Below are 15,106 nucleotides of genomic sequence, written 5' to 3'. Positions count from 1 at the left end.
ATGAGATTCAGAACATGTACACTATCATGGGGTTAACAACCCATCGGAACTCAAGCAAATGGAATGCTAGAAAGAATGGAAAACATGGGATATCATAATGCCTTTATATTGATCCATGGTATGAATGCACCTTGTGTACTGTTCTGGAAACCCCATCTCAGAAAAGATACAGTGGGACCAGAAAAGGTGCAGAGAAGGGCAACAAAAATGATAGAGGGGATGGAACAACTTTGCTATGAGGAAAGGCTAAACAGGTTAGAACTCCTCAACCTGAAGAAGAGATGGTTGAGAAGAGATAAGACAGAGGTATATAAAATCCTGAACAGCGTGGCATGGATAAACAAGGAATGGTTATTTAACCTTTTAAATAATACTAGAACTAGGGGACACTCCATTAAGTTAATAGATAGCACATTTAAAACAAAGCAGAAAATGTATTTTTTCACTCAGTGCACAATCAAAATGATAAATTTGTTCTCAGAGGATGTGGGGAAAGCAGTTAGTACAGCTGGTTAAAAAACGGGTTAAGATGAGTTTTTGGATAAAAAGTCCATAAACTATTGTTAGTCATGAAGATATGGGAAAACTACTGCTCATACCTGGATATGAGCAGGAAGGATTGGATCTATTCTTTGGGATCCTGCAGAGTACTTATGACCTGGATTGGTCACTATCGGAGAGAGGATGTTGTGCTTGATGGACCTTTAGTCTAACACAGTATGGCATACATTATGCTCAGCCTTAAAGGGGACACATGTCTGGACCATGACCAAACTAGGAAGATTAAACTGCTCTTAAAATACAAAACAAAAATCTATTTTTCTCCCAAGCATTCTGTAACCCAAACAACTATGGTTTGGTACACCAAAAACTGATTTAATACATTTATTCTTTGGATTTTTTACTTATATTTTTATTGTTTTTCAACAGTAATAAGAAAAACAGCCATAATGAAAGGTGAGCAAAAGACAAATCATGAAACCCCTTCTCGCCCTCTGGTGGCATGGAGGCAACACCACATACTAGAACCAGTATTAAAATGTATCATTATTTTAAGAACATAAGAACATGCCATACTGGGTCAGACCAAGGGTCCATCAAGCCCAGCATCCTGTTTCCAACAGTGGCCAATCCAGGCCATAAGAACCTCGCAAGTACCCAAAAACTAATAAGTCTATCCCATGCAACTGATGCTAGTAATAGCAGTGGCTATTTTCTAAGTCAACTTAATTAATAGCAGTTAATGGACTTCTCCTCCAAGAACTTATCCATTCCTTTTTTAAACACAGCTACACTAACTGCACTAACCACATCCTCTGGCAACAAATTCCAGAGTTTAATTGTGCGTTGACGGAAACATAACTTTCTCCGATTAGTTTTAAATGTGCCACATGCTAACTTCATGGAGTGTTCCCTAGTCTTTCCATTATCCAAAAGAGTAAATAACCGATTCACATCTACCCGTTCTAGACCTCTCATGATTTTAAACACCTCTCTCATATCCCCCCTCAGCCGTCTCTTCTCCAAGCTGAAAAGTCTAACCTCTTTAGTCTTTCCTCATAGGGGAGCTGTTCTATACCCTTTATCATTTTTGTCACCCTTCTCTGTACCTTCTCCATCACAACTATATCTTTTTTAAGATGCAGCGACCAGAATTGTACACAGTATTCAAGGTGCGGTCTCGCCATGGAGCGATACAGAGGAATTATGACATTTTCCGTTTTATTCACCATTCCCTTTCTAATAATTCCCAACATTCTGTTTGCTTTTTTGACTGCCACAGCACACTGAACCGATGATTTCAATGTGTTATTCACTATGATGCCTAGATCTCTTTCTTTTATGAAGGAAAACCATTGTGAAATTGGTGACCAAATCTGCATGCATTTCAAACATTCACATACCTTTGCTGTCTTAAATTTCATTTATATTATTCCATACATTTCTGCTACTCACCTATTCCTTAACAGAAGGTGAAGAGAAGCATTTCCATTTAGCTACTATGATTGTGTCCAGTCTTTTGCACTGAATGCTTGTTGGTGAGGGATTGTATATATGCGCCTGGTGCAAAGAGTTCCTGACTCTCAGAGGAAGAGTTTGATGTCTGAAGGCCAGAGTGACAGACCTCTAGCAGCTGAGGCAGACATAGAAGTATATAGAAGAGACCTTTAGGGACATAACAGAGCAGTCCCAACTTCAATTTAGCAGCCCTTGTGCTGCTTTGGAGGAGCAAGGACACCTGCCAGGAAACCATCACCTTGTTGTAGCAGGAACTGGTCCTGAGGCAAGGACCTGCCCTCCAGGTGATAGTTTATCTTCTTGCACTAAGCATGTATCTGTTGCGTCCGTCGGTCTCAGACAGCTGCGACCGCTCTGCCTCACCTCTTTTCTACCTTTCTCCTCTGCCATGGGTAAGATGGCTGCCTCCAGTGCTGAGAATCGAAACCCTCGGCGTCTCCAACACAGCATGGGCGTCCCCGTCCGCCATGCTCCTTCCTATGGCCTCCTAGGGCGCGTGCGCGCATGCTGCCTACACTTATCAACACGTCATGGCGGGAACCTCGGGGGCGTCCCCACCGCATGATGTCAGTACCTCCGGGTATTTAGTATCAAACGGTTTTTATACCTCCGGGTATTTAAGCCTTCGCTTCGCTCCAATTCAATGAGTTAGCAAGGACTTCGGTTTTGCTATTCTGAATGCTTCTAAGCTGCTCGCTTGGATTCCTCGCTCCTGCAGAAGCTCTGGGCACCCGCTCCTTGGGAGCCTCTTGCTTCTATCTACCCTTCGGAGGTCTACTACCTAACCTAAGGCAACCGCTCCTCGGGGGTCTTATCTACTTTCCTTTTCAGGATCACTCAGTGCTTCTAGGCACTCTCTCCTCGAGGGCCTTATCAGCTCAGGGTATTCTACACCACGACCTCAGGTACCCTCCTTCACTTGCTACTAAGGAGGATTCCTACACTGCCTCTCTGTGAGTACCTCTATGCTCCAGCTCTCCTTTTCTACCCTTCAGGTTCGGCTTATCCCGCTCTGCGGAAAACTACCAACCTTGCTACATCCGGGTGAGACCATCTACAGCTGAGACTATCTGAGCTTATTGGAATATCGCTGGACTACAGTGCTATCCGTTGCTGTGCAAGCATCATCTATCTACAGCAGTACAATAAAGCTTTTCACCTAAGTGTCTGCTCTCTGAACCTAGCCTATCGCTGTGGTTCCCCACAGGGCCCCTCTCAGTGGGAGGAATCATCACCACTGCGACCAAGAGTCCACACTATGCCACAAACCCAACAGATTGCTAACTCCATGGACTCGTCTCAGCTCACGGCCTTGCAGGTCATTCTTGGCCTAGCCCAGTGGATCACTGAGCAACAGAAGTCTCTGGAAAGCCTGGCTATTGCCTTCAATCAGTTGCATGCTCAACTGAATACCTCAGCAACTCCAGTGAAAGAATTGCTGTCTCCAGTGGTGACCGTTAAGACCACCGTACCATTATCCACACCCACCTGCTTCATGGGCGAAGCACGGATGTGTAGAGGGTTTGTTAAACAATGCAGTATGCATTTTTCTTTACAGCCTACCCTCTTTCCCACAGAAGCTTCCAAGACCACCTACATCCTATCTCTACTGGAAGGAGGGGCCTTGGCTTGAGCTTCATCATTATGGGAATGTGAAGATCCTATCCTGAATGACCTACCAGGATTTCTGAAACTTTTCAAGTCTCTCTTCGATAACCCGACTCGCCAGACCATCGCTGGATCTGCTCTGCTTAATCTCCAGCAAGGTAATAAGCCGCTTACAGACTATGTGATCGAATTCAAGACTTTAGCATTCAAACTACTTTGGGACACTGGATGTCTACGTGCCATCTTCATGGAGGGCCTCAACTCTCACTTAAAGGACGAACTGGTGGCTCGTGATCTGCCTGATACCCTTGAGAATCTTATGGAACTGGCTGGGAAAATTGCCCACCGTATTCGAGACCGAACTCAAGAAGTTAAGAGTCCTCGGAAGTCCGCCTCGGGGGTTAACCGTCCTAAACCTGTGTCTATTGCCTGAAGCCTACCAACTGCTCCCTTAGAAGAGGATGAGCCTATGCAACTAGGCTGAAGTCATTTAACTTCCAAGGAAAGACGTTTTCGCAAATGCATGGGGTTATGCATGTACTGTGGCCAATCAGACCACGACGTCCAAACTTGTCCCATCTGTCCGGGAAACTGACAGGCCTAGGATCTGCAGGAGGACTTCTCCTAGGCCTCACCTCTCCAACTCCTCCATTATCTCTACCAGTCTCACTTCTCTGCGGAAGCCTAGAATTTCAGACCCTCGCTCTCATTGACTCCGGAGCCGGAGGAAATTTCATCTTAAAACACTTAGTAGAACATCTATGGATTCCCACCACACCAACAGCTAAGCCATTGCTATTGTATTCCATCCATGGGGAACCACTTCCTGGAGAAGCATCATTGATTACCCAGGCCATTGGTCTGCGCATTGGAGCTTTACACTCTGAATCCATTTCCTTCCTCGTATTGGAAAAGGCCATGCATCCAGTGGTACTTGGACTGCCTTGGCTACAAGATCATATGTCACAGTTTGATTGGGCCACGCTGGAATTATCCCAGTGGGGACCTGGCTGTCATGGTTGGTGTCTCGTGGAAGCCTTGCCGCCAATATGCATGCCCACTACGCCATCGTTACCTGGCCTACCTCCACAATACGCCTCCTTCCAGGATGTCTTCTCTAAACAAGCAGCAGATGTACTTCCACCATTCAGAGTTTTGACTGTGCTATAAACCTGAAACCCAATTCAGAGCCTCCCAAGGGAAGAGTTTATCCTCTTTCTGCAACTGAGACTAAGGCCATGTCTGCCTATATACAAGAGAACCTTCAAAAAGGATTCATCAGACCTTCCAAATCCTCTGCTGGTGCAGGCTTCTTTTTTTGTGGGAAAAAAAGATGGCACCTTACGCCCCTGCATTGATCTCAGGGGTCTGAATGAAATTACCATCAAGGACTGGTATCCCCTGCCCTTGGTTTCTGAACTATTTGACAGGCTCCAAGAAGCCAAGATACTCTCTAAACTGGATCTCAAAGGAGCCTACAACTTGGTGTGTATTTGTGAAGGAGATGAATGGAAGACTACTTTTAACACCCACGATGGACACTTCGAATATCTCGTCATGCCCTTCGGATTAAGTAACGCACCTGCAGTCTTTCAAAATATGATGAACGACATTTTATGGAACTTACTATACCAATGCATAGTAGTATATCTTGATGATATTTTGATCTTCTCTCAAGATCTACAGACACATCAAGAGGACGTCAAGAAGGTTTTAAGACGCCTGCGGGAGTATCACATACGCAAAACTAGAGAAGTGCGAGTTCCATAAGGAGTCTGTACCCTTTCTGGGTTATATTGTTTCTAAAAACGGGTTTCAGATGGACTCCAAAAAATTATAAAGTATCCGGGATTGGCCCCAACTTACAGGCCTGAAGGCACTGCGCCGCTTCTTGGGCTTCACGAACTACTATCGTTCTTTTATCTGGGGAAGAGCCAGCTATCGTTGTACATGTGGGTGCCAATGACACAGAAAGGTGCAGGAGGGAGGTTTTGGAGTCTAAATTTAAGCTCTTAGGAAAGAAATTAAAATCCAGAACCTCCAGGGTTGCATTCTCAGAAATGCTTCCTGTTCCACGTGCAGAACCCCAGAGGCAGGGCACGCTCCAGAGTCTCAATGCGTGGATAAAATGATAATGCCTAGAAGAGGGTTTTAGGATTGTTAGGAACTGGGGAACATTCTGGGGAAGTGTGAGCCTATTTGTTTGGGATGAACTCCACCTTAACCAGAGTGGAACCAGGCCACTGGCACTAATCTTTAAAAAGTAGATAGAGCAGCTTTTAAACTAGATGATGGGGGAATGCCAATAGTTGCTCAGAAGTGCATGGTTTGGAATGATGTATATCTGAAGGATACTAACAAAACAGGGAAGTTAGGACATCCCGAAAGAGAGGTTGCAATAAATGCTAAGGGAGCCCAAGTGCCTATAAGAGTAGACAGAGCAGAAAGATTCCAAATTACCTCTGTCAGCTGAAAAGCAGGTTGATAATACACACAAAAAACACTGAAATGTGTGTATACTTATGCTAGAAATCTAAAAAATAAGATGGGAGACATAGAATGTATAGCAGTGAATGAAAAAGTAAACATAATTGGCATCTCAGAGACCTGGAAGGACACTGGGACACTGAGATATGAAGGTATATATTATATCACAATAAATATGTGAATAAAGGTGAGCAAGTGTTATGGCCGCTGGCTGTGGCAAGCCGCGACCGGGGCCGACCATCATGGCTGCCGGCTGCGGCGGTCCGCAGCCGGGACCAGGTACTCACCCGCGACATCGGGTGGACCCGGAGGCTCCTGCAGGAGCAGGGAGCCTCCTTCGATGTTCTTCTCGCGGCCTTGGCCGCTGCCCAGGCCGGCCGCGGAGCCCAGCGGGGCTGAGCTGACTCCTCCCACTTCCTGGCTGCTTAGAGCTGCGTGCGCGGCTGAAGAATAGATTTAAAGAGGCCACGACAGGAAATGTCGTGGCTCCCTCCTGAAGCTGCTTCCTCCTTTCCAGGTATTTAAGGCAAAGTCTGCTCCTCAGACCTTACCTTGGTATTGAGGTTCCAGTCCTGGATCCTGTACTGGTGTTCCTGATCTCCGTTCCTGATCCTCGTCCCGCTTCTGTTCTCCTTCCTCGTTGGACTGATTCTTGGCTCCTGACCTCTGGACTGGCTTTCGTTCTTCTCTCGGTTTGATCTTGGACTGGCTGCAGACCCTTCTCCTGGATTGCATTGGACTGGCTGTGGACCCTTCTCCTGGATTGCATTGGACTGGCTGTGGACTCTTCTTCTGGCTTCGACCCTCAGAACGGCATTCAACTACTCTTCATCTTCTACTCCTGGACTGACTCGACCTGCTGGAGGCGCCAGCCGTCTGGAACCTACGACCTGCAGGAGGCGCCTGCATCCAGACCTATCTTCAGTCTTGAGGGAGTCTCCTAAGTCCCAGTGGCCGGGTTCCTACGGGCTCCTCCTGGGGGAACCGCGAGCTTCCAGGGCGAAGTCTTTACTCGACGAGTGAACGTTCAAGCCTTGCCCTCCGACGGTAGGGACCAGAGAGGGTTTACCCCCTCTTTGGCAGCACTAACCCTACCTTGGAACAGGGGTCCACTTCCGAAGCCCTAACAGCAAGTTGATATAGTAACAGAGAACATAGAAATGATGGTAGAAAAGAACCAAATGGTCCATCTAGTTTGCCCAGCAAGCTTCTTATGGTAATATCTGCCATGCCATGCAGGTTACCCCATGTTTCTCTATCTTGACTTTCAGAAAGAATTTGACAAAGTATCTCATGAGAGACTTTTAAGGAAATTAAAAAGTAATGGGATAGGAGGCAATATTGTATTGTGAATTGAGAACTGGTTAAAAGAAAAAGAGTAGAGCAAAATATTCAATTTTCTTATTGGAGAAAGGTGAATTGGAGTACCCCAAGAATCTGTGCTGGGACCACTGCTGTTTAACAGATTTGTAAATGACACAGAGATGAGAATAAAGAGTGAGATGGTCAAATTTGCTGATGATACAAAATTTAAAGTTGTTAAATCACAAGAGGATTGAGAGAAACTGCAAGAGGACCTTGCAAGACTGGGGAGACTGGGCATCTAAATGGCAGACAGCATTTATTGTGGACAAGTGAAAGTGATGCACATAGGGCACAGCAGGGGTGGGCACTTCCGGTCCTCGAGGGCCACAAACCAGTCTGGTTTTCAGGATATCCCTAATGAATATGCATGAGAGAGATTTGCATGCACTCTGCCTCAGTTGTATGCAAATCTATGTCATGCATATTCATCATTAGGATATCCTAAAACCTCGACAGGTTTGTGGCCCTCGAGGACTGGAATTGCCCACCCCTGGGGAAGAGGAATGCAAACCATAGCTAAATGATGCAAGGTTCCACATTGGCATTCATCGCCCCGGAAAAAGATCTATGCATCATTGTGGATATGTTGAAATCCTTTGCCCAGTGTGCGGTGGCAGCCAAGAAAGCAAATAGAATGCTAGGAATTATTAGAAAAGGAATGGAGAATAAAACAGAGAATATCATAATGGCTCTGTAATGTTCCATGGTATGACTGCACCTTGAGTACTGTGTGTAGTTCTGGTCACTGCATCTCAAAAAAGATATAGAGGAATTGGAAAAGGTTCAGAGAAGGGTGACCAAAATGATAAAGGGGTTGCAATGATTCCCCTATGAGGAAAGGCTAAAAAGGGTAAGGCTCTTCAGCTTAGAAAAGAGACATGAGAGGTTTATAAAATAATGAGTGGACTGGTGCAGATAAAAGCGAATGCATTGTTTACCCTTTCAAAAAGTACAAAGACTAGTGGACATGCCATGAAGTTACTAAGTGATATGTTTAAGACAAATAGAATAAAATACTTTTTTATTCAATGCACAATTAAACTGCGGACTTCACTGCTGGAGGATGGGGAAAGCTGTTAGTGTAGCTGGGTTTAAAAAAGATTTGTACAAGTTCCTGGGAAAAGAAATCCATAAACTATTATTAAGGTGTACTTGTGGAAATCCACTCCTTGGCCCTTGGATAAGGACCATGGAATCTACTGAACTCAGGCATCCTGCCAGGTACTTGTGACCTGGATTGGCCACTATTGGAAACAGGATGCTGGGCTTGGTAGACCTTTAGTTTGACCCAGCATTGCAAAACTTACGATCTTATGTAAAATGTAACAAAAATTAGGGAAGCTAACAAATCAATACAGTAATAATGGGCAATTTTAATTACATCAGTATTAATTGGGTAAATGTCATATCAGGACATGCTAAGGAGCATTTATTTATTTTAGATGACAAATGATAGCTTCATGGAGCAGCTGTTACAAAAACCAACAAGAGGGGGAGATATTTCAAACCTAATCCTTAGTGGAACACATGATTTGGTGCAACAGGTAACTGTGTTGGGTTCACTTGACAATAGTGATCATAACATATTCAAATGTATTTATTTATTTTATTTATATTCTGCCTTTCAGATAGTAATAAGATGCAATACAGCCATATGTCAGTGGCTCAATGCTGCGATTATCCTATCAGAAAAGCAAGTAACAAACTCCATAAAAAATACAATTGCGAAAAAAAACCCCAAAACTGTTGCAAAAACAAACAAAAAGGGACTCCTAGATTGGCTGCGATTCCATGGCCATGGTCAAGGTGGAGAGGATTATAATTAGGTACTGTACGTATTTCCCTATCCCAAGAGGGCTTACAATCTAAGGACCTGATTTCCAAAAGCATTTACAGCTTAAAACTGGGTTTTACACGTGTAAATGCACTTTACATATGTAAGTGTGATTTTGAAATTTGCTACAATATATGCCATTGAATTGTCAATACGTTTTATCTGCATTAAGTTCACTGCAGGTAAACAGCTTCTGAAAATCACTACAATAGTATTTTACATGCTCTTGCTCTAGAAAAAACCATAGCACTGAGACATTGCTCCTGTCCTCCTTGGATACCATCCTAAGAGGCTTTGACTCCAACCAAGAGTACATCTTAATCTTACTGGACATCTCACTGGCTTTTGACACTCTGGATCACACTATACTGTTATCCAGACTAAAAGCAATAGGTATCTCAAAGATAGTTTATAAATGGTTCCACTCTTTCCTCACTAACCGACAGTGCCAAATTCATATAGGGGTCTTCTTGTCCGAACTCTACTCTGTCTCCTCTGGTGTGCCCAAAGGATCGTCACTCTCCCCTATTCTTTTCAGTATCTATCTCCTACAGTTATGCCACTTACTGGACAGCTTAAACATCCAATTTAAAATATACGCGGATGACATACAGTTCTACATCCCCTATTCAACTTCATGGTCCTATACTCTCTCACTTGTCACCCTATACATAAATACAATAAAAGCCTGGCTCTCACATAACCGCCTAAAACTCAATACTTCCAAAACCGAAATAATCTGTCATCCATTCCCAACTCGAACAATGGTCCTCCTCCCACTCTTGACCTAAACGGCACTCCCCTTGCAATCACTAATAAAGTGCGTAACCTCGGAATAATTATCGACTTCCCCCTTTCCATAAACAATCACACATCCACTCTGGTAAAAAATTATTTTTATAAATTGCACTTGTTGAAAAGACTTCAACCGATTCTACATTTCAATGATTTCAGAACAATTCTTCAATCTTTAATTTTCAGCAGCCTGGATTATTGCAATGCACTGTTTATTGGTCTCCAACAAAACACCCTCCACCCACTTCAACTGATCCAGAATGCCACAGCATGAGTTCTCACAAGAATCTCCCGCAAAGAACATATCTCCCCAATTCTCTATTCCCTATACTGGTTACCTATAGAAGCCAGAATAAAATACAAAACACTTTCACTGATCTATAATTTACTGAATGATGACTTCACCTCATGGCTTAGCTCACAGCTACGCATTTATAAACCAGCCAGAAGCCTTGATCAGCCAATAAAAATATTTTAGAAATACCTACCATCAAGACGGCAAGTTTAGAGATTACCAGAAGGAGAGCTTTTTCGGTCGCTGGACCATTACTCTGGAATTCAGTCCCAGACAGTATTAGAAACTCCTTCAGTAAGAAAGAATTCAAAAGGAACTTGAAAACCTATCTTTTTGAAAAGGCATTCCCTAGTAACAAATGACAACTCAACTCTCACCTTCGTTGACTAGCTCATCAGGCTATAGACATGTTTTAATATTAATTACAAGCTTTTTACACTCAGTGGATATTAATTTTCTTTCTGTGGATTTTAATTATGTTGTCTATCTTCATGTTTTATTCTAACTTACTTCCTAATCTACTTTGATTATCGCTGTCTGTATTTATCATCTTAATTTGTTATAAGTATGTTCATTATGTAAACCATTTTGACTACCCCCCAGTAAAAAAAACGGTATATAAAAATTGTTTAAATAAATAAATAAATAAATACATATACATGCATAAAAGACTGGAATTGGTTGGTACCTTATAGACTAACCAATTTATTAAAGCATGAGCTTTCAAGGACAGAGTCTACTTTAACAGGACTCTGTCCTCAAAACTATTTTAAAGAACAAAATTACTGAACATATAGATAATCATAATTTAATGGGACAAAGCCGACATAGATTTAGCCAAGGGAACTCTTGCCTTACCAATATGCTACATTTTTTTCGACGGCGTGAATAAACATGTGGATAAAGGTGAGACAGTTTGAGTAGTGTACCTAGATTTTCACAAAGTTATTCCCAGTGGGGCGGATTTTAAGAGCCCTGCTCGCCTAAATCCGCCCAAATCCGGGCGGATTTAGGCGAGCAGGGCCCTGCGCGCCGGTGAGCCTATTTTACATAGGCCTACCGGCGCGTGCAGAGCCCCGGGACTCGCGTAAGTCCCGGGGTTTTCTGAGGGGGGCGGGCCCGAACCGCGTGGCGTTTTCGGGGCGTGTCGGGAGTGTTCCGGGGGCGGGCCCGGGGGCGTGGCCGCGCCCTCCGGACCCGCCCCCAGGTCGCGTCCCGGCGCGCTAGCGGCCCGCTGGCGCGCGGGGATTTACGTCTCCCTCCGGGAGGCGTAAATCCCCCGACAAAGGTAAGGGGGGTTTAGACAGGGCCGGGCGGGTGGGTTAGGTAGGGGAAGGGAGGGGAAGGTGAGGGGAGGGCAAAAGAAAGTTCCCTCCGAGGCCGCTCCGATTTCGGAGCGGCCTCGGAGGGAACATGCGCGAGTACGTGTTTATCTCCCAGTACACACACAAAAATATTTTGTGAAAAAGGGATGTGGCATGGGTGTGGTCTGGGCAGGGCGATAGAATTCCTAGATTTCTCAATGAAATCTGCGTGTAAGTATTTACGTGCACAAGTAAGCAAGAACCAGGGTCCCCTACCACGCAACTTTACTTGTGTTATTTTTGTGCAAGTCCTGAAACAAAAAAACTTAAGAGGTTAGCGGGGTTTTAGGGGTAGGGGCTAACAGAGTAAAAGGGAGGCTAATTAATTTGGGGAAACTAGGAAGTCCTATCTTTTACCTAGGCGAACAGGAAATGAACTGGTCATTGCATCAGCACACATCTACTAAAATCCCTCCACTTACACGGTAGAGGCGGCATTTGCATGTGTCCATATAAAACTGGGTGTACATATATGCACGAACAGTCGATTTTACATCATGAGTGCAAATACGCGCGTATGTTATAATACGGCTGCGTCCTTTGGCAAGAGCCAGCACATGTGCGTACATGTGTGCCCGCATGGCTGTATCAAAGTTACCGTCTTAGGGAAGAGGAACCCAAATTATAGCTACACAATACAAGTTTCCACATTGTGAGTCACTACTCAAGAAAAGGATCTATGGTGAATGGTGATTTTTAGTGCATGGTTTTAATGCTCAGATTTTTCATCAAACCCATACATTTTAAATACCCCAGGCATGCTCACTCATTATGTCTGATTAAATCTATCTACATGAAATTTAACCGGACAGTGGGAGAAACATTTAAACAGTTAGATGTATATGGTTAAAAAACAATTTTAATCGCATAAATCTTTTGAGTATCTATCCAAAGTTTCTGCTCTGATATTTAAAGGAAGTGAGGACACAGCTTTGATATTACTCAATGCACTTAAATTCATGTATTGATTGTTATCCGTTTTCCACTGATCTTCAAGACACCTAACCACATACTCTTTAATCGTTGCCACCAAGACCTTCACTGGAATGGAAGTTAAGCATGGTTCGTACATGGTTACCTTGTTCCATTTTCAACCCCTCTTTTAAATTATTACCATACAAGCTTTATGCCATTTTCTCTGTATAGTAATTACATTGAAAGTACTACAGGATGGAATTAAACCTGTTGAGCAGCAGAATTTATGAATACAGTAACAGCAAAAACATTAATAGCGTACCAACTGCATATTGACAAAGTATAAATGCTAAAAAGATGACAGTATAGAACTCACTGTGAGAACTGAAAGCAAGTCTTCCACACTGCAATCAGATTTCAAGCGGTCCTTGAACATCCGAACTGTTTGGTGCTTCAGATAGTAATAGGATGCAATACGACCATATGTCAGTGGCTCAATGTTACGATTATCCTATTGGAAAAGAAAGTAACAAACTCCATAAAAAGTACAACTGCACAACAGAAAATAAAAATACACCCCCCCACAGTTAGCTGTTACAAAGACAAACAAAGAAGGCCCCAAGATTGGCTGCGATTCCCTTGCCTTGCCATGGTAAGGTGGAGAGGAATCACATTGAACAGAAAGTCCTGATTTTCAAAAAGAATGACTTTCGTAAAATGGGCAAGTACCTGAAGGAGGCACTGGTGGGCTGGGGGGAGGTAGGGGAAGTGGAAGAACTAAGTGGGCCAAACTAAAGGGAGCAATAAAAATGGCAGCAAACCTTTATGTCATAATAATAAATAAAAATAAGAGGAAAAGGAAACCAATATGATTCTATAAAGAGGTCGCTAAAAAATAAAGGAAAAAAAAAAAGATTAGACAAGTACACAAGTATGGAGTATAAAAAAATTCAAACGTTCTCAAAAAGAACCCCACTGAGTAGAATATCTAGAAAAGTCAAGAGACAAAGAAAAGTCAGGATGGCCAAAGTGCAGCAAAAGAAAAAAACAGTTTAAGAAATAAAGAGAGATGACATTGTTCAGGCATGTTGGAAAAAGGAAGAAGACCACAGGTGGAATAGTAAGATGAAAAAGTGACAAGAAGTAATGTGCAGACAGAGAAAAGGCCAAAACAGAAATGTTAAATACTTCCGGTTCATATTCACTGAAGAAGACTTTGTACAAGGACTGCTGATTGTTCGAAAGAATTCAGAAAGAGTGGGGTGGTATGACACCATTTACGGAAGATAGTGTTTGGGTGGAACTAGAAAAACTAAAATTTGGCAAGGCCATGAGGCCAAATGGCATGCATCCAAGAATATTAAAGGACTTCAGAGAGATCTTGGCATGTCCATTGAAAGACCTGTTCAGTAGATTTTGGATGACTGGAGTAGTTCCACAGGATTGGAGAAGGGCAGATGTAGTCCCTGTTCATAAAAGTAGTAAGAGAGTAGAGGTTGGAAACTACAGGTCAATTAATCTTTTACCTTAGTAATGGGATAATTTATGGAGACTCTCCTGAAAGAAATAATAGTGAACTAACTACAATCCAGTGGGGTTGCAGGATTCAAGGTAGCATAGTTTTACCAGAACCTGGTCATGTCAAATGAACCTGATTGATTATTTTTGATGGGGTGACCAAGGAAATAGATCAAGGACATGCACTGGAGGTGTTTACTTGGATTTCATCAAAGCTTTTGATACAGTTCCACATAGAAGGCTTACTGAGGGTGGATCCTAAGCTGGAGGACTAGATTAAAAACTGGTTGAATGATAAGACAACAGAGGGTGATAGTAAATGGAATTCATTCTGAGGAGTGTGCAGTGATTAGTGGAATGCCTCAGAGATTGGTCTTGAGCCTGTTTCTGTTCAATATTTTTGATAGCAATATTGTGGGACATTTAGAAGGAAAAATGTCTTTTTGTGATGCATTAAAATCTGTAACAAAGTGGATACACCTGAGAGAGTGGTGAAAATTAGAAGTGATGTAAGAAAAGCTTAGGGGTGGTCAAATGCTTAGCAGCTAAGATTCAATGCAAAAAAAGTTGTAAAGACATGCACTTGGAGTGCAGAAACCCAAAGGAGCAATAATAAGAATCATGATACGAAACAAAACTCCCAAGAGGGTATATGCAGGAACAAAGTCAAGAAATAGTTCTTCACAGAAAGGAGGAATGCCCTCCTGGAAGAAGTGGTTAAGACAAGAACAAAATGGAATTCAAAAGAGCATGGGATAAACACAGAGGATCTCTAGTGGCTAGAGGATGGAAATGAAGAAATGGGTAAACTGTGGTAATTTTAGGTATAACATTTCTGCATGGAAATAATGTGCACCGAGTGGCAGCTATAAACCTGAAAAGAAGGCCTGGGGGTAACCTGCATGT

The 15,106-nt window shown here is 43.1% G+C and overlaps 1 protein-coding gene across 8 annotated transcripts in view; it reads right to left on the bottom strand.

Annotated features, from left to right (window-relative positions):
* Positions 1 to 15,106, bottom strand: part of ASCC3 (activating signal cointegrator 1 complex subunit 3) — a 1,498,074-nt gene that overhangs the window by 144,055 nt on the left and 1,338,913 nt on the right. For all 8 annotated transcript variants that reach the window (XM_029595357.1, XM_029595354.1, XM_029595356.1 and 5 more), the window contains one exon: positions 13,059 to 13,193. In XM_029595357.1, the coding sequence (XP_029451217.1) occupies positions 13,059 to 13,193 (135 nt within the window). The remainder of the gene's footprint in view (positions 1 to 13,058; positions 13,194 to 15,106) is intronic.

This window comes from Rhinatrema bivittatum, chromosome 3, assembly GCF_901001135.1.
Source record: "Rhinatrema bivittatum chromosome 3, aRhiBiv1.1, whole genome shotgun sequence".
Lineage (NCBI taxonomy): Eukaryota > Metazoa > Chordata > Amphibia > Gymnophiona > Rhinatrematidae > Rhinatrema > Rhinatrema bivittatum.
The sequence above is the reverse complement of the archived record's forward strand: the minus strand, read 5'-3'. Positions and strand labels throughout refer to the sequence as shown.